Raw genomic sequence first — 26,341 nt, 5'->3', positions numbered from 1 at the left:
CACAGTGGTCAAAAGAAAGTCCTAAATGAATCCTGTGAGGAGACTGACAACAGTCAGAGCTGATAGTGGATGAACAGCTCACATAGGTACATAGACCAACTACAGACATCTGTTTGTCAGTGCCCTGCCACAGCTACCTGAGGGCTATACCTTCATCATCCTTTATTCTTTTTTCTTCCTCTTCTATGGTCCTGCTTCCTCGAACAAAGACTCCATTCTGCCATCCTCCCTTTTGCCTTTCAAGTCCTACCCACTCTTCTTTAAGCAGCAGGTGTTGGGTACCTATTTGGATGCTAAGGAGCAGACATGAACAGTGGAAGCAGTTCCTCTGCAGTCTGGTTACCACAGATCATGTATCTGAAAAGTATTGTGCACGTATATGAATGGTAATTTCAGTGGAGAACCTATAATAATCCATATTTGAAGATCACATTGTTAGCAGAGAAGTAAAATCTCAGCAGTTCTTGTTACTTATCTTTGAGAGGAAGTCTTATCTCAGAAACATTTTGATGTTGATGGTAATGATTTACTTTGGCTCTCTAGTCAATTAATGTATATATATATAGTATCTTATATTTAAAGACCATTTCAAAACTGATAATAGATCTTATGACAAACCACAATTTATCTCCTGTTTTACTTGTAAAAGACTTAATAAAGTACTTCAGTTCCAAAATACAAAGCAAAATCTGATATGAAGAAAAAAAATGTTTTTTTTCCCCTATCATTAAGTCTCTGCATGAAAGCAAGACTGTGAGTAGATCAGTAGGCGTAGATGTGTAGGAGGTAATTCCTCCAGCAGTCACGCATTTGTTCCAAATATATACTGAAAAATACTGGGCACTCCGGGGTTTAAATAATTCAAATAATTACTTTTGGGAAAGGATTTAAAAAAAAACAAACCCAACTTTTTGTTCAGGAAGTCTTAAATCTCCAGCATGTTGTCTCTACTGCATGTCTGGTCAGAAGCCATCTATTGCGTCTTTCTTACCAATCTTCAAAAATAGTCTTGAGTATCTCTTAAATTGGAAGATGAGTTACTGCTGTAGATTTAAATGATTACTCTAAAAAGCAAGTGCAAAGGAAGTAACTGGAACATAGTTGAAATTGTTTATTATGCTAGCTAGGTTTTCTGTAGTAACTTAGATATTATTCAAGGCTCTGGCATTTTTTTAACAGCAGATCTGGACAGCAGAAGCTGCTGTCTATACCAGTTGTCTAAACTGCCTTCTGGCTTGGTGCCTGAGGCAGGAATGTCTGATCCACTTGTGAAGCAGTTGCTGATTGCTGCAGAGCTGTGCACCTTCATGTAGCTTGAATGGTTTGCTGGTGGCATCTGCTTGATGAGGGGGTCAGACATCCTTGTGTTGTTGGGTATCTGCAGCTGCTAGAGAAGTAAGGGTGAATAGCCAAGAACAAAAGTGTGGCTAATGTCCAGTTCTCTGTCTGACTTTGCTGTATTTAGTCTCTCTGATTAGCTATTTTAATAAGGCAAGTGACAGTTAGTGAGTGTGCTGTGATATACTGTAGAAAAAATGTTACTTAAAACACTTGAAACATGTTACTGGTAAAAGTGGGATGAAAAACCCATTATGGCTTGACACCACAGAAGTCAGGGTAACGCAGTTGCAGGGCACATTGCTTGACGTGACTTTGGTAGAGTGAAGCTTCAAATCTTATTCTAAGAATCTGATACTTTTGTATAACTCACCTATGTAGCAGAACTGTGATGGGGTATAATTTTCTTATGGGTTTTTTTGTTATTTAAGATACAGAAATCTCTTTTAAGGGGGTTTTGAGCATCTTAGAAGAGCACATTAAGTTAAAATGTCATTACTTTTGACTGTTGAGGTACACTGCAGCTATAACAATTGCTTACATGGATTGAATAATGTATTTAGCTGTCTAAATGCAGTATGTGCACTAGTTAAAAATTATTGTCCTTATGTTTGGGGTTTTTATCCCCCTTTTTTCCCCCTCTTTCTCCTTCTATTTTTGCCCATGCCTCTCAGCTACATTACCGCCATCACATGATGTTCCCCTGCACATGCTTCTCAAGTTCACTCATGATCTTTCTCCTTTGCATATGCCTCACTGTTACTTGGCTTCCCTGCCTGCTGGGACATGTTGGCAAGCCATCTGGGCTTCCTTTATTCCTCACTTCTCTGTGCGTGTCTTGCCTGATGGTGGCTGTCAGCAAGGTCCAGACCCAGCTGTGCCATTGCAGTTTCTGGTGGCTTTTGCTTATCCTTGTATATTGACAGAGATTGGGTTTCTTATTCTTGTCTCTGTTAGGCTTCCAGGCTCTCTGCAGCACAGAGTCTATAGACACCCTTCTGAAGAACAACTGACATGTTTAATTGGTTTTTCATAAGCCGATAACCGCCCACAGACAGACCAGAGTTCAGGAACAGTTTTGGTTTTACCTCTTGACTTCAGGGAAGGCAGGATTCCCCATGATATTTAGGGAAGCTCATTTTGGAGAGTTTGTGGTGAATTTTATGAAGTCACACACTTGAGCAGAAATCTCAAGTTTTTGTTTCTACCCTTGTCAAGTTTGTAAAGTAATTTACTTGCAGGCATAAACATTGCCTGTGGCAAGATAGTTCCTTCTTGGCTTTAGTAGTAGCAGGTACAAGTAATTTAATCTTTTCTTTTTTTAAACCCCAAGAAAATTCTCTTAGTAGGCATGTTTGCATTTCCATAATCCTACTAGTGTTTAGGCTGTACTGTTCATAGGGGACCTTTTTTGTAGGTGGGAATACTGTGGGCGTCAGCTTAAAACACACTGGTGCACTCTATGTTCCCTTAAGCAGCAAAGTCTGGAGGAGTGTGTGACTGTTCTTTGTGATGTGCTAATTTGCAGATTTCCCCCAGTGTAATTGTAGAAAGATGCTGAACTTGGTTGTATTCAGTGCTCTCTTGCCATAGCAAGTCTATGAAAAATCAGGATTTGTTTCTAGCCAGCTTTTTCTGTCTGCAAAGAATGAAAGCCCTTCATCCCATCCTTAATTATGTTTATACGCAATCATGGCCAGGATGTTTCTTAGCAAAAGTATGGTGCATAGGTAACAGTGCAGACTGGTTAACTAAATCATACTTAAATAAAAAACTATTCCATTATTGATTTTAACAATAATGTTGTCTCTTGAATGTTAGAAGTTACTTATTGTAAGAAACTGTTACTCTCCACAAGTGACCAATAAGTAATATTCTCTGACATCTTCTATCATTAAGAAAATAATGTCACATCTAGTATATGATCAAAAAATGTTGTATTTTGTACGATCAGCATGAAACTGCCTAAACAGAATTACCTGGGGGGGGAAATACCTTTTTTTTTAAAGCAGAAAGTGCTGCCAGAAATAAGGGGAAGGAGCTAAAAAAGCAGACACCACTTTAAATATGGATATGGTGTAATTTCTTCAGCCTGTTATTGGCAAATACACGGTGACTTCAACTTCAGTCTTATGAAGAGAGTTCAGTCTTATGAAGAGAGCATGTGATGTTTGCAACCCATTTGCTACCTTTCTCGTGTCTATTGTCTTCATTGCTCGGCACCCTTCATCCTGACAAGTCATAATTATGTATTTTTACTGAGGTAGGAAATGCTTGTACGAAGCATGTGGTTCTGAATACGTATGTATAGCTTCATATCCTTCATCTGCATCTACTACTTCTATTTAAAATAAAACAAATACCCGAAGCCCCTTATTTTTCCCATGTGTACCTTCACCAGATGTTGCCTAGTCATGTGTGTATTTTCCAAATGACATTTGGTCTAACCCTTTCTCATATCTGCCTCTTTCCTGTTCTAAGTGTCACTGTGAATTAAGATTTTAAATTATTTCTATTATCTGTTTGTGTTAATCAGTTTCTGCCTAAGCAATGTATGCCAAATTTTTAGCCTTTTAATTGTTACCAGTTGTGCTGTCCTTTCTTGTAGCATCAGTGAATAATATGATAACACTTTGATGGTGTACCACAAAGGGAGGAGCAGAAAAAAAGATGATCAAAGTTAGAAATGAGAGATCTGTTATATAAGGAAAAAACAAAGATGGCTTATTTTGGAGAGGAAAAAAGTAAGTAGCAATATATAAACTTAGGGAGTTAAATGATGTTGCTGTATCAGGTGCTCTTTTATCTTCCCATGGTACAAAAGAATGGTTACAGGGACGCAAGGATGGTTTCAGGCGGGAAGAATGGGAAAGCTAGTTAAAATCCTACCAGTACTCTTGTGACTGTTGAGGAACCCATGCTGTTTGGAGGGTTTAATATTGTTAGTCTGTGTTTGTGACTTCTGCATTTTTCAGATCAGTGGATCGCTTATACTAAGTTTGCCAGAGGTAAACAGTTGTTACAAACAATGTTGTTGCACCTCCTGTTTTGTTAGTAGGGAGAGGGGTGATGGAGCTTCTTGTAACATTCTCATAGTGGTAAGAAAGGGGAGAAGGAGTTTTTAAAGGAGCTGTGCTGACCTTGAACGCATTGAGGAGAAACTTTTATTTCTGATAAAGGTGAATCCAGTTTTATTTTTATCAGGTTCCACACTGGGAGGAAAAGGTAACTACATGGAAGTTACTAGATTTTTGTAAAATATCTAGTCTAATAGTCAAGGAAGGTAGGGTGAAAATTTATTCAATTGATTGCTGCTTATGAAAAAAATCTTTGTCTTTAATTAGGAATTGTTTAACTTGGACAGGGAGCTCAAGGACAACTTTAATGAGCAGGTGGTGTTTGTCCTGAGCCCCCTGGACAAGCATGATGTGAGCAGAACCATCCACACAATAAATACTGTGCACAGCTGTGTCAGGATGGTAACTCCACCACACTTGGGTATCTGAACAATGTCCCTGGTGTGTGTGAACCTTACAAATCATGAGAGAGTACACGCCTGCACTTAGCCTAAACTTAAAAGTTTACATACACTAAATGTGTAAACTATTTTTATTTTCCACTGAGTATAAAGGTGGGCGAGCTCTGGGACTGCACCAGAAGCCTCACCTACAGGTGGATGCATTGCATAGGGGTTTTCTCAGTTACTGAGAGACTCCTGGTGCCACCTGCAATGGGGCTTCCCAGCCGCAGTGTGGGCCTGGATAGCGTTAAGGTGGTAATTGGTGATGTATCCTTTTCTTAGCCTCTCTGCAACGCTTTGTGGTAATGACTTCATGCTTTGCCTCTATTGCTCTTTTATCATATTGTGCATAATAACTAGTACAGTTTCCTTTTATCATGTTGTATGCTATTTTCCTTCATTGTAATGTAATAAACTGTACTTATTCTTATTTTTGATTTGGAATTAATTTTTGCTTGGTATCCAGTCAGTCAACAAAACAGAAGGCAAAACCTGACTTGGGATTAGTTTTACATGACAGTTTCTGTCCTTCCAAAATAATTGTCTTATTGCTATAACACCCATGTAAGCTGAGATGGGTTATCTCCTGAGAGTGGGCTGATTTTACTGTTGGGGTTTATTTAATGTACAGAAAGTGAAAAACCAAATGCAGGGTGATATGTGAGTCTGTGCAAGGAAACTATTAAGAGTCCAATCAAGGATATAAAAGCCTACTCTCTCTCTTTCTACCACTGAAGATCACTGCCCAACTTTCGAAAGGCTTGCCTGTGTCTCAGATGCAGACCAAGGGACTTGCTCCTGGCAGAATGATCTTTATGTACAGAAGGAGCTGTAGTCATTCTTTGTGTATTCGACCTTCGTAAAGAAAGCTGGAGCATGCTTACACTGCACCAGAAAAATCTGTTTGTACCTATGATTTGGACAGCTTTTCTGTTTGTCTAAGCTGTACCAACATTTCTTCAAACTGTGTCTATCTGCCTGTATCCCAAAATATTAGAAAGATGCTAACTGCTGAGGACTCAGTAGTGCGTTTACCATGATAATGGAGATCCTTAATCTCCAGCTCTTGTTTTTTTTTTTCTCAGTCCTTTTTTCTGACTGTGAAGATGTGTGAGATGTTAAAGGTGTTTTCTACTTTTCACTTCACAGGCTCTTAGTTCCTCCTGAAGTTTAGAGTTTGTGCTCTTTTCAAAGATATTCCCCCCCCGCGGCTCATTTACTGTTGATGGCTTGAAGAGAAATTGTAGGATTTCTGTAAGCTCATGCAGGCTTTAGATCTTCTGACATATGCTTATTGGCTTTGTAATAATTTTGTTATCAAATAACTTACCTTAATTTTTCTCACTTTTTATTTTTTTGGTGTTTTTTGTTTTGTTCAGACTAGTGATAGCAGATGAACAGAAGGAGAGCAAAATATGGTATTGGTTGGTTTTTTTTGTTTTTGACTGTTTTTTTATAAACTGGTTGACAGGAAAGGGAGGGGGCTACATTAGTTTCTTATTAATTGTCCAGGCTTTCAGATAAGTCCAGTGGTCCTGAAAGTGTTAGTGCTAGTCTGCCAGATTTTCTAGTCTTTTTTTCAGTTGCTCTTTCCCTTGTGTGAATAATTGCTGTTGGAGTCAAGTAGTTTTACTGGATCTGATCAGTAAGCACTGCTGTTGCTGTTCCTGTTCTGTTTCCAGACAAGCCTTTGTAGCTGAAAGGATGTAATGTTATGTACGGACTCTATTCTTACGGGGCAGTATCTTGCTATGCTAAAACCAGGAGAGGATCATTGTCCTGGAGAACTTTTTGTAGTTAACTTGTAAGACAGAGTAGATGGGTGTTAGCAGCAACATCAGACAGTACAGAAAGGAAAGACTGGTCATTAACATACTGTTTTTTAATGCCCTGTAAGATCGATTGTAGAGAAGAGTTTGAAGGAGACAATTGGAAAGAAATCAGTGAATCTGTAGGTATTTTTAGGGGACTTTCCAAGCACGACGGGTACTTGAGGTATGTTTCTAAGCCTATTGTGCCCAGGGGATGCTGGGCACTGGCTTCCAGGGCACTCGGGATCACCTAAGCCAGGGTCCTTGTAATATGAAATTAGTACACAGAATACGTATGTGCCCGGCCTTCCTTAGAGCCTTAAACAGCTGGATTTTCAGTGTACGGGTAACTACTGTTTGGATGAGGTGAAGGCAGTAGACTCTGGGCTTTAAGCTCCCTCTGGTGGTTTTAAAGTACGGTTTAAAGCTTACCTGTTGTAGTTCTCTGCTCCGAACAGTTTTGAGTTTAAGCGCATAAGTCATTATTAAATTATCGTGATTTTTAGAATTATTACAGGAATATGATGTGCTGTGCGCCTTTCAAAGGTGCGAAAGGCCTTCTGTAATCAGCCTTCAGAAAAGTAGAAGAGTTAAAATAATGTAAAGTTGGAAGTCTCTTTTCTAGTTATTGTAAGCATAAAGGGGATATTTCCCATTAATCTTGAATTCTGTCTTTTTGTAATGGTGCTAGAGTTTGCTGATGCTGTTCCTGAAGATGCCCTTAAGTATTACAGAACACTGAAAATAAATACAATCTCTATGACAAACTCAAATATGCTTTGTTAAGGCAAAATTAGTTGAAGATCAGGTAGCCCTGATTTGCTCTAAGAATGTGACTATAAATTACCCCAGACTTGCAAAATGTAATGCTTTGTCACACTCAAAGAATTCCTTCTGATGTGGCTGTGATTAGTGAGGCTTCACGGGACTGCAGAGCTGTGAGCTGCAAGGTCTGTACTGCTGAAAGGGCAATGTCACTGCACTCCTTTTCTCTCCGTCGTTGCTCTGGCACTTGTCTGACTTCCTGATTCTTATTAAAGTAATAAAAAGAGTGTTCATTCCCTTTGTGGCGTGTCATCCCCCCACACCCCCCTTGTCTTTTTGTGGGCTGATTGATAGAAGGGGTAATGCAAGGAGGTGATGAGACTGTGCAGTTGAGAGCCAGAAAGGAGTGGGACCTCTCCTTTTAGTAGCAGAAACTTACTAAAATAAGTCACTTGTCTCAAGAAATTTTATTCTAAGTTCTTGCAAAACTTAATTGACTAAAGCTGTGTGTTCCTTGAGACTTCAGAGTATTCCCATGGCATTGCACACCAACAGAGGCTGTAGATTAAAAGAACTTTAAATGGTAATAGCACCAATCACCAGCTATTATGTCCTACGCTGTGCTGGTTTATGGTGAACCAGACTGGGGAACTGATCGAGATGAAAACAGCCTGCCTTTGGTGGGATGCTTTTCCGTGGTCACTTCCCCAGTCTGGTTCTCCGTGTGTTTGCATGAATACTTGCCCATACAATGGGGGCAAAAAAAGCAGGGACTGCTTGTTTGTTTGTTTTGGTTTATTTGCAGTAGTACTGAAGTGCATGTCAAGCTGCTGCTGCATAGGTCCTTCCTGTATTTTTGATAAGCTGCTCCAAATATTCTCCTGGCATTCAGTACAGTGGGTTCTGTTGCAGTGAATGTAGCTGCAGTCCACAAGAAGTACTGTCCTTCAGATTGCTGAAAGCATGGGTGGTTAGGAACAGCTCCTGCTGATGGCTGGCTGTATGCAGGAGCATTGAGGTTTTATCACAGAGGTGTCACATGCCCCGGTTTGGTAAGGCTGTTTCTTTAGAAGTTTACATTGGCTTAAAAAGTTATTGAAGTTCAGATTTCTGCATTGGGTTGGAGTTCACTGAAGCTCGGTGTCCTGGAAGGACTAAGGTGCTGCCATGGAGCTTACTGTTGTGTCGGTTGTTCAGCAGTGCGTAATACCCCAGATATCTGAACACTTTTCTGTGCATGCATCTGCCTGCAACCAGCTGACTGAGCACTTGAGATGCTGCTCTGAGCACGTGGAAGACAGACATGAACAGAAGGCATGCGGCTGTCTACACGTATGCATGTGTGCAACCTAACATGAGCTGCTGCCTGCCCAGAAGGGGACATGGACAAACACTGTGATTTTATCCCCGGAGCTGGTAAGAGCTGTTCTGCATACATTCACATCACTGTCCAGGGAGATCCTAAACTGGCTATAGAGCAGAGCAAGTTTGTGAAGGGACAGAGCACTTATTCTGTATCCACAAGGCTTTTTTGCAGCCACCTTCCTCTGCTACTTATTTTACTCCCTTCACAGGTATTCGTGGTACCTGCACAGGAGTTTGTGAGAGTCAGAAATTTGCTGCATAAGAAGGAGCACAGCTGTTTGTTAGGACCCCTTTGATCCAAGGATCAGCAGCCTGCTTTTCCTTGCTTCATTTACTCAAATTATTGAGTTTTAAATCTGTAGTGTTATTTGCTCATATTTGAATCTTTTGTCATCTTGTCTTTTGTCAAGGATGAAAGAGTTACATCTGTTTTGATATGTTTTATTTACTGGAAAATATTTCACTTAAGTTAAAATCTTGGTCTTTATGCTAAGCTCTTTGTGCTTTTATTCCCAAAGCAGTGGATATAAATCAAACCCAGAAGATATGTGATACGCACACATTCTCTGCAAATTGCTAGGGTCAGGACTGGAATTTGGAGTTTGGAAGTTCAGCTCAAGTTCAATAACCTACATTGTCACCTTGACCCGGCTCTGCAGTTTGTATGCAATCTTTCTACATGTGCACGTTCCTTTCTCAAAGGTGCATCAGTTCAGCCTATGCTGCCTTGCGGTATCAGTCCCCTGTAAGAGTATTTTGTGCCATGTGCTTGTTCAGATAAAACCCAGATATCAGATATCGGAGAATATTAGTGGCAAAAGTGGAGAGCAGTGTGGTGGTGTGAGCAGCTGGCATTTCTGCAGGGTTGGTTTTACCTTGTTGGGGTAGCGGTAGGGGATCTTGGGGGTTGCTTGATGAGGTGAGGGTGTAACGCTGGTGGTTAGGTCTCATCTGTGCTCCATAGGTGATACCCCACCTCACAGTAGTCCAGGTTGCTATGCTAGTTTCATGCTTTACCTGTTGTTGATTTTCAGATAGAAACCACCATGGAGCTGGTTTTAAGCAGCAGTGGAGCAGCAGGTGTTACCTGAGCAGCCAAGGTGCCCGTGACGTAAGGGGCTGGGTATATAAGGGGCTGTGGCGGTGGGGAACTGCCATAGCCATCCTCAAATGGGTTGACTGCTCTCTTCAATCAGAGCCTTTGCTCAGTCGTTAGGATGTCACTTCTAACGTTAAACACTAGAGGGTAGTATGTTACTGCCAATACTTTATTTTAGACCATATCCGTAGTCATTTTTTAATCCCTTGAATTTATTGTACAATTCAGTATTTTAAAACAAATTTAGAACTAAAGAAAAACTAGTGCTTTATTTCTGTAACTGAGCGTGTGTAGTAGCGTTTAGTGGTGTGCAGTGATATTTTTTGAGTAGAAAAAGGAGGGGGTTGAATTTAGATCTCCTTTTTATTTTTCATCAGAAGCATTATTAGGAACACAATACTTAACATTTATTCACTCTCTGCCTGATGTCTCAGTATTCACACTTAAGTGCACATGATATAAATACAGTGGTATATAAGAAGAGGCCATGACAGAGAAAGAGCAGGCAGTTTTACCAAGAGATACTTGGGTTTGATGTTTAACAAGGCAAGTATCTGTAAGTTCATGACATTGTTCATATATATTTACAATCAGGATGGGGTTTTAGTGCTTGAATAACTTTTTTTTTTCTGTCTTTCAGGCACCACCTTCCATGGTCAATAATGAGCAACGCCAACATGCTGAGCACATATTCTTATCATTTAGAAAATCAAAATCACCATTTGCTGTTTGCAAACACATTTTGGGTAAGTTCTAATAAATGAAGTTAAGCATGTAGCTGTAGCTGTTTTGATAACTGGCATGGTGCTGTTCTTCTGCAGCCTAGAATATGAACATCAGTTTTGATTTTGATGAGGGGTGCTTTTTGGTGGAGGGTGAAGCTTATTGGTGCCCTTCCTGATTTTATTTCTGGCAGCTCTAAAGCTGTACGATGTAACTTCATGCAGCCAAGTTCCTAAATGGATTTAATAGATTCAGGTTTCCTCTGGGACCGCATGGGGCAGGTTTTTCCTGGCAGCGTAGGTAATTGTGATGCTGAGACCTGGAACTGAGAGACTTTTCCCAAAAACTTTGTGCTTCTTGAGTAAATGTTTGTACCGTCTGGACAGAAAGAACAGCTAGTTAAGCCTTGGGATTTGAGAAGGGAGGCACAGGGATTATAAAATCAGGAACCAGGGAAGGGATACAAGCTGTTTATAATGAAGAATGAAAGAGTTGAAGTGTACTGAAGGAATGTTTGCCGGTAAGGATGGGCAGCAACCAGAGCATAAGAATAGATTGCTTTAAAAAGAAACAGGAAAAAAAAATGGTCATGACAGGAGCTTGAATGGAGGTAGAGAAAGATAGCAAGGATGTTGATTGTGTTTGTGGAAGGAAAGGTGTATGAGTGATACAGGGAGGGCAATGGAAATGATGAGTGTAAAGAAAAAGGGGAACAGTCACTACCATTCAGTTCGTTTAAAAACCTGGAGTTCAACCCAAGAAGCATGAGGCTCTTACGTTCTTCTGCTTTAAGTTTATAGCTGTTAAAAGCTGGCAAAACTTGTCCTGCCTTTCTTTAGCAACTTCATGTAGAGGATAAGGGTACTTGGACTAGTTACAAGCTCACACTGCATGCTGGAGGTCTGTGCTGTTAAGGATTGCAGCTGTGCACCTGTGGTACTTGATGCAAAGGAGAAATTCCATCCTTTCCTTTTCTTAATAGCATTCTTTTTTTGTGTGAGCTTTGTACAGTTTGAAAAGCCAAAGATCCAGCAGTTAAGAAATGTCAGAACTAAAATCCCATGCAGGAATAATTTGGCTCATTTTTATGTGTGTTAGACATACACATTAATCTTCAATTAAGTGGTTCCTTAGTTTTTCCAAATTAAGCTAAGTAGATTTCAAGGTGGTTTATTTTGATTTGTGTGTAGCTGTGTAGGGTTTAGATTTGAAGGCTGATTAAATTACTTAAGCAAATTAGCCATTATCTTGAATATAGAACTTGCATATAAAGGAAATGTGTATTATAAACTTGTATGTTTATAATCAGGGAAAAAAGGTCTGTTTTGTAGTCATTTAAAGCCCATCATCTTGTGACCAAGGTTTTTTTAAACAAACCAAGTTTTTCTTAGTCCTTGCAAGTTGCTCGCCATAGCTCAAACTCCACTTCTTGTTTGGGAATTTTATTTCACCACTTCGTATTTTATGCTTTTGCCACCATGTAGCTACACCCTTTTTGAATGTTCTTTCTGTGTTTCAACACATTGAGCTCTGTGGAAAACACGCTACTGATATGCTACCTGTTCTTTCTACTTCATAGTCACAGAAACTGTTACCTTTCTATGTAACATCTTTTTCTACTTTCTTTAGTGCATCTATATACAAAGCAATTAGATATTCAGATAATAAGGGCTAATTATTCCTACACTGTGATTGGAAGTTATATTTTGATTACCTTGAGATAAATATGGAAGCTTGAACATGATGTAGAAAACCTTGAATACACCAGTATGTAAAACTTTTGCTTTGATAATTAAACACAGATGTCATCTTTAGGTCTAAGTGGACTTGCTCCTCATTACCATCCATAAAATACATGTAATGTTATGCACTGTTGGTTCTAAAGGCAAGCACACAAATAATAGAGGACTCCAGTTCTGGCATGCCTGTCGAATTAGTCATATCTTAATGTATTGGGACTAAATATATAATCTTTTTTTGTTCCACAGTTGTGTTAGCATTCTTATTCCTGATCTTTGGCCAGTCTCCTTGAGCAGCCAACTTTTCTTCCCCTTTTAATATACTTTATTAATACCAGACAATTTGATAATTGGGTTATTGATTATTTTTTTCCCCTTTTGAGTTGTGAATTCTTTGTTTGTTTTCATAGTGACAAAATTCCATTTAATAATACATAATAGTAAAATCCATTAATTTTTTTGTTGGAAGTGCATAGAAGCTACATATGTATTCGTCTACTGATGCTCAAGTTTCCTTTGTTTTTCCCCACAGAAACTAGTAAAGTGGACTATGTCCTTTTTCAAGCTGCTACAGCGATAATGGAAGCAGTTGTAAGAGAATGGATTCTCTTGGAAAAAACTAGCATTGAGTCACTGCGAACATTCCTTCTAACCTATGTCTTACAAAGGCCTAAGTAAGTATAGAAAACATACCTCTGAACATCTGGGATTTTGCATAAAGTCTGGGTTATCCTTTTGTTTCCCAGGGTAGCAGCAGAATATCATTTCAACAATAATTTATCTTCCATTCTTAACACTTAGTTGACTTCTGTAGAGCTGTCAGCTTTCCCTTATGAATTCACACAAAATGTTTGAAAAATAAATGTGTTGAAAATTTTATTGAGAGTTTATGTTCAGAATTATTTGCAAATTATTTTTGCTATGTTGTTTACAGCCTTCAGAAGTATGTTCGGGAGCAGATTCTCTTAGCAGTAGCGGTGATAGTGAAACGGGGATCATTAGACAAATCAATTGACTGCAAAAGCATTTTTCATGAAGTCAGCCAGTTGATCAGCAGTGGTAACCCCACTGTGGTAAGTGTTTTACTTTTTTTTTTTTTTCTTTCTTCAAAATTTAAGTGATCTGTATCAGCAGTGCAAGTTATATACTTAGTGACTATAAAATCTTGTATACTTTTATCAAAAAAATTAAATTAGTGATTAAGTTAATAGCTATTCAAGCAATCTTTTACTAAGTCGGAGGTTTTTGAATAAGAATATGTTGGGACTGGCAGTTATGTGTAGTTCTTTAGTACACAATTACACCATATTTTTTAGGGAATAGGTTTCTCTGAATAGCTGCTTTAGGTGCCATGAGCGTTGTGGGTTTTGTTTCTCTGGATTTCTTTAATAAAACAGCATGCTCTACAATGGATTTTCTGTTAGCTAGCAGGTTTGTTACATGCTGTTCCCCTTTCATCTGTGCAATGCTGTACCCTCCTGTGGCTCAGCCGTTGGAATGGGCTATGGAGCAAGAGAGATAGGCCTCTGCTGTTCTCTGGGTGACGGGTAGGTGGAGAGAAAGGGGTGTGAGGAAGTAAAACCTGGAATGGAAATACAAAACTTACTCTAGATTTAATGTCATACTACTAGGGGTAAGTGTTACCTTCCATACTGAGCTCAAAGTGGAAACAAGGTGTCCAATATCTATCTATGCATTTAGTGAGATTCCGTTTGCTATGCCAGGAGATAAGTTTAGAATAGGTCATAATAGAGGCATGTAACTAGAGATTAAAGAGAGGTGATTTTTCTCCTAGCAAATGAAGATTGAAGAGTATGTATATTACATGCTGAAACTTTAACTGAAGCTGTTCTCAAACAAAAACCTTGGGGGAACTGGCTCATAATGTTGCTGAGCATTTAGAGCACCAGTTGTACTAGATGTGAGTGGCAAAAGTTTAACTGAAAATTCGATCAAAGTGTGCTAGTAGTAATGCAGCTCATGTCATAGTCCTAAAAATAGTGTGTCACCTCTGAGCACAGTGATATCCCTCCAGGGTGTGGAAATTTTAGTTACACTTTCAGTTACACTGATTTCAGAGTTATTTAACTTAAGGAGAACATTTTAGCCTTTTCATTGTGTGTAATTTGGGTAGAAATGGGTATTTGTTTAGAACAGTGCTGAGTTCCTGCTTTTTTCCAGGAAACAGCCTTGTTATTAAAATGGAGTTACAACTGAGGTTTTCAGGTTTTATGGATGCCAGTGTGTATGCTTATGTAGTACGATTTTTCTGTAAAGATACAAAAATGGAGTAAATGGAAACCTGGATGTTGATGGAGAAGTTCGCTTTGAACCAGCTCTTGCACAGTCCAACTTACACAGTTGTATTCTGTGCATGCACTAATAGACGGACACACTACACTGACCACAGCATTCAGCCACCTAAGGCTGCCAGCTCCGAGGATATCATCCCAGGCTTGCTGCAGAACAGCTTGTTGCAGAGGAGCTCTGGCTGGGGGAAGGGGCAATATTTCACTCTCCTCCACATTCTGCTTGCTGCCACCATACAAAGACCAAGTTTGGCTCATGTTTTTATTTCCGTTTATCCATGTCTCTTCACAAGTACTTTCTCCATAGTTTCTCCAAAGTATTTTTGCTCAAGTTTTACAAATGGTATTGAAAATGTCTTGAGTATATAATGGTGTTTTCTATTCTGGTATTGACTTACTAGCAAAAAATCACTAGACACGTGATGCTGCTAGAACATCTTTTCTGTAAGGCACAGTATATGTTTGTTAGTCTTTGGCAAGCTGCTTATAAACACATGCTCCCTTACATGTATGAGGTTTTATGTTATAGTTCTCATTCATAAGTGTTCTTGTAATTTTCTGAGACTTTGCTGCAAGAGAAACTTTGGTACTGGCACAGCTTCATGTGACCCAGGACTTGGTATACGCAATAATAAGCCATAATAAAGCTGTGTGTTAGCATGTCACAGCTGAGCTCCGAGTTGGGTTCAGGGCATGCCTCTTGTATAAGTGTATAATAATTTTGAGAGGTTGTATGAAATAACTCATACAATGAACTATCCACCTATCTTTTCAAATATGGATGGGTGTTCTTTTATTCGTGTCCCTGTAGCGTTCAGCCTTGCCCATCAGGCCATGGGGAACCACAATGGTGCAGCTGCCTTGCTGCCTTGTGGAGTCTCAGCTAAGGGTGCTTCAACGTATGGTGTGAAGCTAAGGGAGTGGTACTGCTTTCAAGATTGAGGATGGTGCCATGCAGCGTCGCAGATGTTTCTGCACTTCACTGGACAGTTATTTGTATCAGTTATAAAAACACGCCTCCATCCAAGTCAGGGAGGAGGCTGGGATTTGAGTGCTGGGAGACATCAGCAGATGTTTTTCAGCCCTCTGCGCCTCCCTGACTCCTCCTTTTTTTTGACACATCTTTCCTGTGATGTGATGTATACTCTTGCCTCCAGCCTTGTACACTCAAGCTTCAGAAGTCTTCTCATCTTTTGTGACTCCTAATTCTCTGTTGAGTCTCTTGGTCACTTTCTGTATCCTTCCCAGACTTCTGCTCCCTGTTTCCTTTTACTTGCTGCTCACCCATTTATGTCCTCCTACCTGAGGTTCACTCCAGCAGCTGGGAAGTAACATATGGAGTCAGCAGCAGATCACTTCATATTTAAAAATGTTTAAGGCTCGCAAATGTGGCTCTTACCTGTTGATAATGGCTTTCTACAGCAGTTTGTAATTGAGAGAAAATCCTTTTTTAAGAAGCGAAATGGTCTCTTGCCTCTTCCTGCTTGCTTTCTCCTCTCTGCTGACTCTGACCCTTCTTTATCTTACAAGAATGAAGTAGATACTTAATCTTTTCCATTCCTTGCAACCCTTCATCCAGTTCCTGTCAGACATCTGTACTAGCTTTGTGTTTCTTAAGCACTCATGCTGCATGAAATCTTTGGGACTCTTCAGTAACATCTTGTCAGGGTCAGGTCCTGAAGGTTGGTTTAATAAGGACAGCAGTGACTGTAGATGGTCGTGAGTCTTTTGCATGTGTCCTTTTGCAGTATTTGATATGCTTGATACCATAACTTCTTCAGTGATAGTTAAAAATACCTTTAGAAATGGGTGTATTTTGAGGATGGAACTTGAAGGTACATGAATAATGTTGTGGCAGATGGACAAGACTAATAGGTGAACTGTTGAGAATGAAAAAATGAAAAGGAGATTGGAAGGAAGAGGAGTAGTGATGAGAGGAAGAAAGTGGGCAGGAGGTGAAAAAGATGACTTTAGTATTGAGTAATCTCTCTTAATAGTGGAACACTGTGTACGTGTTAAGGAAGTAGCGGGGCACTAAGGAGAGGTAATATTAGAGGGATGGGAAGGATGTGTGGTTAGAGCCAGGATTTGAACCTGGAGCTTTGGCTCCTGCTGCTGTTTCTCTGCAGTATGGACCTTTATGGATCTTGTGGAAGAAAACTCTGTCTGAGAAGGGAAAGCAAACTGCAGAGGGTCTGGCTGCCTATTAACTTATAAATAAGTTAGGGTAGTAATCCTCCGGGAGGAAAAGGATTAGCTTTGGAGCTCCTGGTTTTGTTTTTCCTGGCTCCTCCTGTAACATTGATACAAGCCATCCTCCTGCTCATGAAGGGGAGTCTGTAATCTTCCTCCAATAGCAATTTCAGGACGACTTTTCAAAACTTTCATCTCTGGTGGAGAACAGAGGTTCTGGCAGTAGACGCAGTGTCATAGGGAGATCTTAAAATGCTCTTAAAATGCAGAAAAATACATGTTTTCTGTTGCTGATTTCAAGATTTTGGAGAACTGTTTGGGCCAAGTTCTCAGCTGTAAATGCCTTCAATTTCTTGGCCTTTTTGTGTTAAATTGCATAGCTGAAGTATTTCGTTTGTCCTTCATCCCTGCCAGAAGGACAGCAATCCTGGCAGCTAAGATGATTGATTCCCAGGAGGAGGAGCTGGTCTGCACGTGAACACAATCAGATGGACTTTGTTTAAAACTGGGCTAAGATATGGGTCACACTTTGATTCCTTACAGAATACAGGCAGGCAGATGCAGAGGGGTCCAACTGCTGTAGACCTGACATGGGACTGGGAAGCAACAGAAGCTGTGTTTAAGATCATGAGTGCAGAGTAGAATGTATTCTAATACAAAGCTCCATACATGAAGCCTAAATTTTTCTGTATATGCAAGAAGACTTGTCAAAACTTACTGGAAAAGCTCCGGAGTCCTAACAGTTCCTTCTCTCTTAAAATCTGTAGATCTGTTGTTCTGATTCCCAGTGTTCATGGTTGGGCTAGAGAGGACACTGAGATGCTCCAGGTTACCTGAAACTGCTGAGGAATGTGCTGTGGGTGGGTTTCATGTGAATGGTAGGGAATATTAATAAGTGGAACTCTAGGCATTCATCTCTATTGAAATGAATAATAAATACCAATAATAATGGCTGCATAGATAACTAGTCACATTTATTTAATATTCATGGTTCTTATTTCTGTTCTTTAAGAGGAATTTTACTTCTGGATCTCTGTCTAGCTGTTGCTGTCTCATGTGGTAGGGTAGGAGTTGGAAAGACTCTCATTTTGACAAAAACATACATATTATTTTGTCCCCTCTACCCTCAGCTGTATCTTCTGGTCTAATAAAATTATTACCTTGTCCTATGAAACTTACTGCCCTTGAGACATTTTGAGTATGAAAAACAGATGGTAAACCAGGATGTTTAAGCTGTTTCCTTCATGCTGACAAGTGCTCTATAAATGCCTAAGTTAGTGTGTTAAAAATTGGCTTGGAATTTTAGGGATCCAGAAACTACTTCAAATATGAGGTTAAAACTCAAAAATGTGAGAGAACTTTAAAACATAAGTATTTTTTAGTAGCTGTATTAACAAGGATGCCTTTTAAAAGTTTGCAATTTTTTTTGTTCTGTTTCCTTGAGAGCTGAAAGAGAGCCTACTTTACCGAAAATGCAGTACAGCAAGAATCCAGCTTAGTTGCTTAATAACTTCACTATTAAAAATTGGTAGCTTCCAGTATTATCATTCACAATAGAGCTACAATCTCAAAGACCAGGCTGGGAAGTGAGGAGCTGTGATCCAGCGGAGAGATGTGTGCCCCCTTTTCTATGCATGGCATCCAAGGACTCTTCATTTCCTCAATTCTCCTGCCTCATGAGCTGTGCAGGTGTGGAGGCCCTCACCTGTAGGCTTCAGAGACTCACTGAGAAGTAAGAGATTATGCCTTTCCCTGTGTTACACCTATAGTTCTTTTATTACTGTGGTGGCACACAAATAAACAGGCTTGAGGGGAAAAGCCTCTTTAAGAAATTTATTGACACTAGCTGCTGGGTCTTTAGTCACTCTTCCTCTCAGAAGTACTGCCCTTCTGAATATATACATTCCATAATAAACTAGATCTGTGTGGGAGTCTACTTAAAAACAACCAGCCTTCTCCCTCCTTACCTCTTCCCCCCCCCCTTAAACAGATCTGCTGTGGAGCACAGCCGTGTAACACAGCTCATTTGGCATAGCTGGCAGTGTGGCAGGTAGAAGCAGGCAAGAAGGCACTGGGAATGAGTACTGGGAAAAGGGGGGGGAGAAGGGACACCTGCCTGTCAAAGAGCACTTGTCAGGGTGATGTATATTTAAAGCTGGGCGATGCTGATGGTGAGCTGCATAGCTAGCCTTACTTTTCATTATTTTGAGTTTAATTGAAGGTCTTGGATTTGTTCATGCAACTAATGTAGGGATGAAGACTCAACTGGTGCCTTTCAGACAAGAACCTGGAGAAGGATATGTTTCCTTCAGATAAATGGTTTTCAGACCATCACTTTTTTTGGATGAGTTTCAGTTTGGGTTTTTTTTTTCCTCCTCCTGATTTTTGCTTCACAACTTCACCTGTCCCCAGAGAAACAAACGCATGTCTTGCACCCTGTGCTCCAGCAACCTCTGCCTGGACCTCTTCCATTATTAGTAGAGGCTGCTACTTCCCTTCTCTCTTTGGCCAAAGACTACATGCTTCACATGCCACAAGATCATCTTCCTGTGGCCCCCAGTGATTCGCAGAGGAATTGGTTTTCTCTTTCTCAGCTCAGCCTTGGGGGTTTCCCTTGCTTGGTTTGCCTGGTTCCCCCCAGGGAAGGGAAGCAGGGCCTCTTGCCCGTTATGCTGCTGTAGGTGCTGTGTCTGTCTTTGCAGAGTGGCGGAGGGGGAATGGAAGGAAAGGGGTGCATTGCCTAGTCAGTCCTTTATTGCTGACAGCACAAAACTGCAGCTGTGGGTCCTATTCCTATCATCCTGTCCCTGCTCTACAGCTTTTTTCCACCAGTTGGCTCATTTGGGAAGGAGCAAACAGATAAAATCCAGTGGGTTCTTCCTGGTGCTTGAATATATTTCTTCAGAATATATATTAGTTTTCTTTGGTTGGGAACTTTCAATTCCTGGGATGTTGTCCCTACCCCTCCGTTGCAGTACTCACGAGTTGAAAAGTGTGAGTGGCCCCCAGTTACTCTGTGTACATAATAGTATTTCTTTTGGTCCTGTGGCCATCCTGTTAACCTTTCCATTTGGAGTTTAGATTTAGTAAATTTAGATACCCCAAAAATGTTAGCAAATACAGTTGTACTTATTCAAAGAAGTTAGAGAAGGAAGCCTTTCATTAAAAAAATCACTTGGTAAAATTGCTTTTGACACACTCTTATTACAGAATTTTGTCACCTAGGAGCAGCACAGCAAATTCTGCCTCTGATAGATTTACTCATTGATTCTTCCTGCTCTTGTGCAAGTTAAATTAGGTGGTTTAGGATTTTATTAAATGCTTCTGGGTTTCAGTAACAGAGTTTACATTATATGGATGGAGACAAGAAGTACTCTAAATGCATATTCAGCCTGGCAGTGATCTTAACGTAACAAGGTAGATGGTATGATTTGCTCTGTTCAGGCAAGACCTTTATTCTTTTCAATATATTTACTTGTTTTTTCTGTAGGTTTAAATGACAGTTGCAGAAGGCGGGGGGGTGGGGCAGGGCATTGCGTGATACTTCAGGGTTTGTAGTAAAATGAATGATTTAATCAAACCTCTGACAAACTAGCTGTATATCTGGTCTGAATTTCAGATCAGAGGAAACATTTTTGGTGTTGGTAGTTAATTCTGCTTTCTCTGTTGGTTTTTCTGCCTCAGAGCTGCTGTACCACATGTCCATTTTTTCCTAAGCTGTACTTGAACTCTTCCTTTCAGATGCTTTGTAACCTAACTACCCACAAATGAAGCAGTTCACTTATTCCATGGGCAGTCCAGGCACAAGTGTGAAATCCCTTCAAACACTATGGCTTTAACTTTTGTTATAGGGGACATTCCATTTGGAGGAATAAGTTGCATTTACCTTCTGCATCTGAGTTTTATGAACAACATATAAATGTTGTTTGCTGTTTAATAAAACACAGACCATGCACCATTTTGAGTAATTTGAAAAGAAAACCACTAAAACGATGTTACTACTGGGTGTCTGATTGCCAAGTTAATCTCTTATCACAAGTCCCATTGATCTTCTGTTTGAGCAGCTGAGAGTCTATTTTATGTATAGTGATCTTTCATAAAGTTTATTCCTGGTAATAAAGCTAACTGGGGTGAGTGCCAAGCTATTCTCAGAGGCAGTCCGCTCTCGGCAAGAGAAGTATTTTATTTTGTTAGATGGGGTTATTGTTTGGGTATGTACTTGTGGCAGAACTGGTGAAATTGCTAGCGAGTGAGTCAAACTAGGTTCAGAGGTGTACTCTTACTGGTATGAAGTTAATGGCATTACTGCACAATAGACATTCAGATCTGACTGTTAATATGATGCCCAGAGTCACGTGCATTTTCTACTTATTACTGTATGGTATTACTAAATTGGATTGTTAATCTCTTCTGTGGCATGGCAAAAACCTTTAAAAAAGCACACTACAAAAGAACAAAAAAAAAAAAACCCTTTCACCCTAGAAGTTTATATGTATTATGTGCATTCAATTTGGTTATGTGTAAGAGGAAGTAATTTTTATTTCACAGAGCACAACTGTATTGGTTTACCTGAAGTTGTTGTTTCTATGTTTTTGAAATCTTTCTTCTAGTAGCCTACATTTGTGTTGAAGTACTTAATGTCTTGAAACCAAACACATGTGTAAATTTAAAAAAATGGATTTTAAAGTATTAGTAGTTAACCTTCTGTAAAGTTACTTTTCTTAAAGTAAAATCTTACTTTTCTTAAAGTTTTATTTAAAAAATTTATTTTAAAGTTTTCTTAAAGCTTTATTCCAGAATTTCTGAAGTATTACTGTGTATTCAGAAGAGTTCAATAGATGGCAGGGCACATGTTCTTTTAAGCCAATTAGTTTGTTAATATTCATATGAAAATGGCAATCTTGCTGCTATGCACCACAATCTAAAAATTTTGATGGTCTTATGGCAGGTTTGGGAAGCAGTAGTGGTTTTGTGTGCAGCTTTATGCAAATGCTTGACATTGCAAGGGCAGGTTGCAGATCTTGATCTGTTCCTCTGCTCTTGTCAGCTAAACTCCTGGGGGCTGGCACCTGCCTTCTAGGACGCTAATCTCAAGCAATCTCCCCTCAGCCTGTTGTTGCGGTAAATTAGTGGCCAATATCTTACCTTTGGTCTTCTCCTGCTCTGCTGACCCGCATATGTGGGAGTACTTACAATTTGTCATGGACTCAAGGGGTAAGCGCAGATGTAGATAGTCACAGGAGGACATGGATGTGCCTGTAATGCACACAGCACACTTGGGATGGTGAGGGAATGGGGCAGGATTTGCACCCCAGGTACTGAAGCACCAAGATGAGATGGAACTGGTGGGATGCTGGAAATTCAGTGAGAAGGAGGAAAGCAAAGGGATGCAGTGTGGCTTGATGTTCCCTGTGAGCTAGGCTATTGGGGAGAATAAAGTGTGTAAATCTCTAGTAGCATTGTGCTCAGAGCAGGTACTGATGACAAAACTAGCTGAAATAGCTCTCGTTAAAGTCAGGGGGACAGGTCACTGTTCAAGCTGCTTTAACAGGGTCTGAGCAGATTCCGTTGGCCTAGCTGCATCCATTGCCCTTTACATCTTTGAAGAGATTTCTTTACCGTCAGTCATAAAATTTAACCTTTCTTTTAAATTTCTCCTTGAAATCAGAAGTAAAGCACGCAAAAAAAAATCTGGAACACAGTCTTACCATGCAATAGCACATTACTATCCAGACAGAAAGCATGAATTATTATGTACCATATAAACAAAGTAGAGAAAATGGAAGGAGAAAATATCTGTTATTTCAGCTGATACTAATTATTTGTAATCACAGTGGAAACAAACATATTTTTTTTTCTTATTGCTCCTTACATGTCATTCAATTTTACTGATTTATTCTCCAGTAATAGGCAACCAACTGCAAGTGATAGGTAGTCTGCATCACTGCGCTGCCTGTCCTGTGGTCATCTGGATGGTGGCGTGGTGTGAAGGCCTTTTCATGATAAAGCAGAAGCAGCTTAGCTTTAGCCAGGCTGTTGTACTACTGTAGTCATTAATACCACACAGTAATTGTGGTATGCTATAGAGCATCAAGCTGTACAGATCTGTAATTGCAACTAATGATGTCCTTCCATCATGGCTTCTCCGAGCTGAAAAGTATCAGTGTGTCAGTAATTCAAGCATCAAATAAAAGCCTGTGTCTTAAAAGTATTAAGAGAGCCTTGTGAGACTTCTGCATCTCCTGGCACATAATGAAATCGGGCAATGTGCTCTGGCAACTTTGCAGTATTCCTTTAAAAAACATGTATTCTTACCTGAAGCATTGTTTTAGATCCAAATGTCAGATTTTGGGGGGTTTTATAGTTTGGCTTTTTTCCCCACTCAGATTAATTATTTTCATATGGAACTTCTAATGTTGGATTTAAAACTCAGTGCTAGCCTGCACTGAGGGTTTTTTTTATATTGGATCAAATCTGGGTTTCCTTTAAATAATTAATTATTGTGTAAATAGCTTACACAGAAATTTGGAAATAAAATACTGAAATGTTTGAGCTAATTGGAAATATTTCTAAGTCTGATATAGAACTGACAAAATTGCACTTTATGGGAGTAAAGTGTGATGCTGTTTTTCGCTGGCTAAACATTGCTTTTATCTTATGTGACATGTGACAGTGGTGACTGTAGATGAGAAATAGTCCACTTGAAATAAATAGTTATTTCTTTAAAATGGGAAAGCTTGGATTTATCAACTGATCAGCAATGTGCTGGTCTGCTGTACAGCTTTATTATACAGTAGAAGAGAAAACCCATATACTATCACAAAGCCACTATGTTTGATCGGTCTGGGACTTATTTGGCAAGTAAGAATGTTAATTTAGTGTATACTGGCTAAGATAACTAGTTGTCTGGGGGGTCAAGGTACTGACTTCAGAGGCATTTCTGAACAAAGATGTTGCAGTTGGTGGGTGGATGGCACTGGTCTCAGCTGTTGTATGAGCTTGCATAAATAGTATCATCTCCACTTTAATCTTTCGGGTGTTCAGAGGTAGTGTGCATATTTCTGTTTAACCCCTGGACACTTGCTGGCATGCATGACCCTTTAACAATTCCTATCCCTCTGTCCATCCTTGGCACCTTGGCTCCAAACAGTCTGGGAGGATAGCCAGTAATTTTGAAGTTTTTTGTTAAGAACATCTCTTTAACAAAAAGCGTTTTCATTTCAATGGTATAAACTTGCTGTTGTGCTTGTTACAGTGGTATATGGCACACTTCTAAAGTACAACTTGCATCTCCACTGTATGATATTTACTGCCCTTTGTGTGTAATGATTAGTAAAAAAAAATACATTACAACTGGTGATGATGGTTACTGGACTTTGGCATCAGGAAAAAAAGCTTTGTTTTTTTAGTACAAAAACCAGCAACAAAGGCTTGGAGCAGTGTGTTTCATAAAGGAAAGTTGGATTGTAAGCTGCGTTTCTGGATAAGCATTTGATTTACCTTACCTTAAATTTTGAGAAAGAAAAAGATACTTAAACCTTCAGTCTTCATGGATCTGTCTCTTTAACATTAATGGGCCTTTTTCTCAGCAATTTTTATATTGCTTCAAAGATGTTGTTCTAACAGAGTAGTTTTAAAGGTTATTTCTGAGGCTTGTGGATGCTGTGCTTTGGGGGGAAGTGTCTAAAAGCTTTCAAGCATCAGAGCTTTCTGTGTATTCTTTTTTGTTTGTTTTGGTGGGGGAGAAGGAAAAGATGTAATAGATGGTGTATTGACATAAAACAGGTGGTTTTGACTAGTTTTTCTCACTTTTGGTGGTATACTTTTAATCATGATCAAATATCAGCATGGTAAGTGTAGCAAATGCAAAGAAGGGCCAAAACAAACTTCAGAGTGACCTGAACTATTAGATCAACAGAAATAAGTGGAAACTGAATCTTCCATGAAACTAATACCTGGAAAGCCCTGTGCACAGGGAGAGCAAGTAAGCAGCAAGGCTGGGGAATGGATTGCAGTAAGTTTATTTCCATTTTGTAGTGATGATCACACAGGTGCTAGCATTTATATTGCTCGGATACTTTAATTTCTTTTGTATGGATAGAGCCTTGATGATTCCAGAGATGGTTCACCCAAGATACTCCTGAAAGTTTGACTTGTTCTAGCTTGTGTTAGAAGAAACTGAAGTAATAGTTGTAGAAAAATGCTAATAAAAAAATTTAAGAACAACGTAGGTGGTATTACGTTATTGGACATCTCTTAGTTATATTATTCCCCCCCTTTTTTTTTTATAGCAAACTTTGGCCTGTTCCATTTTAACGGCGTTGTTGAGCGAGTTCTCAAGTTCAAGTAAAACCAGCAACATTGGACTAAGCATGGAGTTCCATGGTAACTGTAAACGTATATTTCAGGTAAACTAGTTCTGTATCAATATCTGCTACCTGTCTTTCCAAAATTTAAATATTGAGAAGCATAAGTACTTTCTTGTGCCAAGTGCATTCAGGTACAGTGCGTGCCTATCAGCATTTAATAGGACAAATATTATATTATAAATGCAGATACTGGCTACTTCAGGAAAGTTGATAATGTATTTTTAAAAAACTTTTTATCAAAAAGGTGCGGTCCCCTTTTGCCCATTTTATGAATGTAGAGCTACAGATCTTTATGTGGTTGGACTCTTTTAATTCCTTGGCTACCAATTGCAAACAAAACGAATACTCTGTGGAACAATGATAGTCTTAAATATAGCTTTGGTTTAAAGCCAAGGAGAGCTATGTATTTAAAAATATTATTGCAGATGGTGTAGTCTGGTTGTCTCAGATGTATTGTTTGGCCGGGCAGAAATGTTTTTGAAGGCATTGCTTTAAACTGTTGTGGAACAACTTACCAACCTTTTTTTCATGCCAAAGACCAACTCTCTCCTCCACCAGCTGTTAAAAACATATTGTTAAGTTTTTCTTTTAATGACTAGCATATATGAGAAAGGTGGGTTTTCTTTTCTTATTCTTTACATACACAAATTCTGGCAAAAGTGCGGGGTGTGTTCCGACTGACAACTTCAGAATATTTTCTGTGTTTTAATGAAAAACAGGGTGAAAACAGAAAATTAAAAATAAATACTTTTCTAAAGAGAAATTAATCAACATTTTAATGACTGAGAGACTCTATTAATATATTATGTTCGTCCTGACTATAGGAGGACGATCTGCGGCAGATCTTCATGCTCACAGTAGAGGTACTTCAGGAATTCAGCAGACGCGAAAACCTCAGTGCTCAGATGTCTTCAGTGTTTCAGCGTTATCTTGCACTAGCCAATCAGGTCTTAAGCTGGAACTTCCTTCCTCCAAATTATATCCTTTTAATGTCAGGCCCTTTATTTCAGCTGCCTTCTACTGGGTGATAAGTGAAGTCTTTGTGAGGAGAGAAAAATGTAAAACTTACAAGCCTTGTATATCAGAGAGACAGATCTCCTTATATATCCT

General features: G+C 39.4%; 1 protein-coding gene across 1 annotated transcript in view; it reads left to right on the top strand.

Moving 5' to 3' along the window:
- XPO4 (exportin 4) overlaps positions 1–26,341 on the top strand; it is a 78,951-nt gene that overhangs the window by 14,038 nt on the left and 38,572 nt on the right. The window contains exons 2-6 of the mRNA XM_037376596.1: positions 10,539–10,644; positions 12,893–13,034; positions 13,295–13,433; positions 25,154–25,270; positions 26,056–26,209. Coding sequence (XP_037232493.1) covers positions 10,539–10,644; positions 12,893–13,034; positions 13,295–13,433; positions 25,154–25,270; positions 26,056–26,209 — 658 coding nt within the window. The remainder of the gene's footprint in view (positions 1–10,538; positions 10,645–12,892; positions 13,035–13,294; positions 13,434–25,153; positions 25,271–26,055; positions 26,210–26,341) is intronic.

The sequence above is a fragment of the Falco rusticolus genome, chromosome 2 (assembly GCF_015220075.1).
Source record: "Falco rusticolus isolate bFalRus1 chromosome 2, bFalRus1.pri, whole genome shotgun sequence".
NCBI lineage: Eukaryota > Metazoa > Chordata > Aves > Falconiformes > Falconidae > Falco > Falco rusticolus.
Note: the sequence above shows the minus strand (reverse complement) of the source record. Positions and strands in the feature narration are given on the sequence as shown.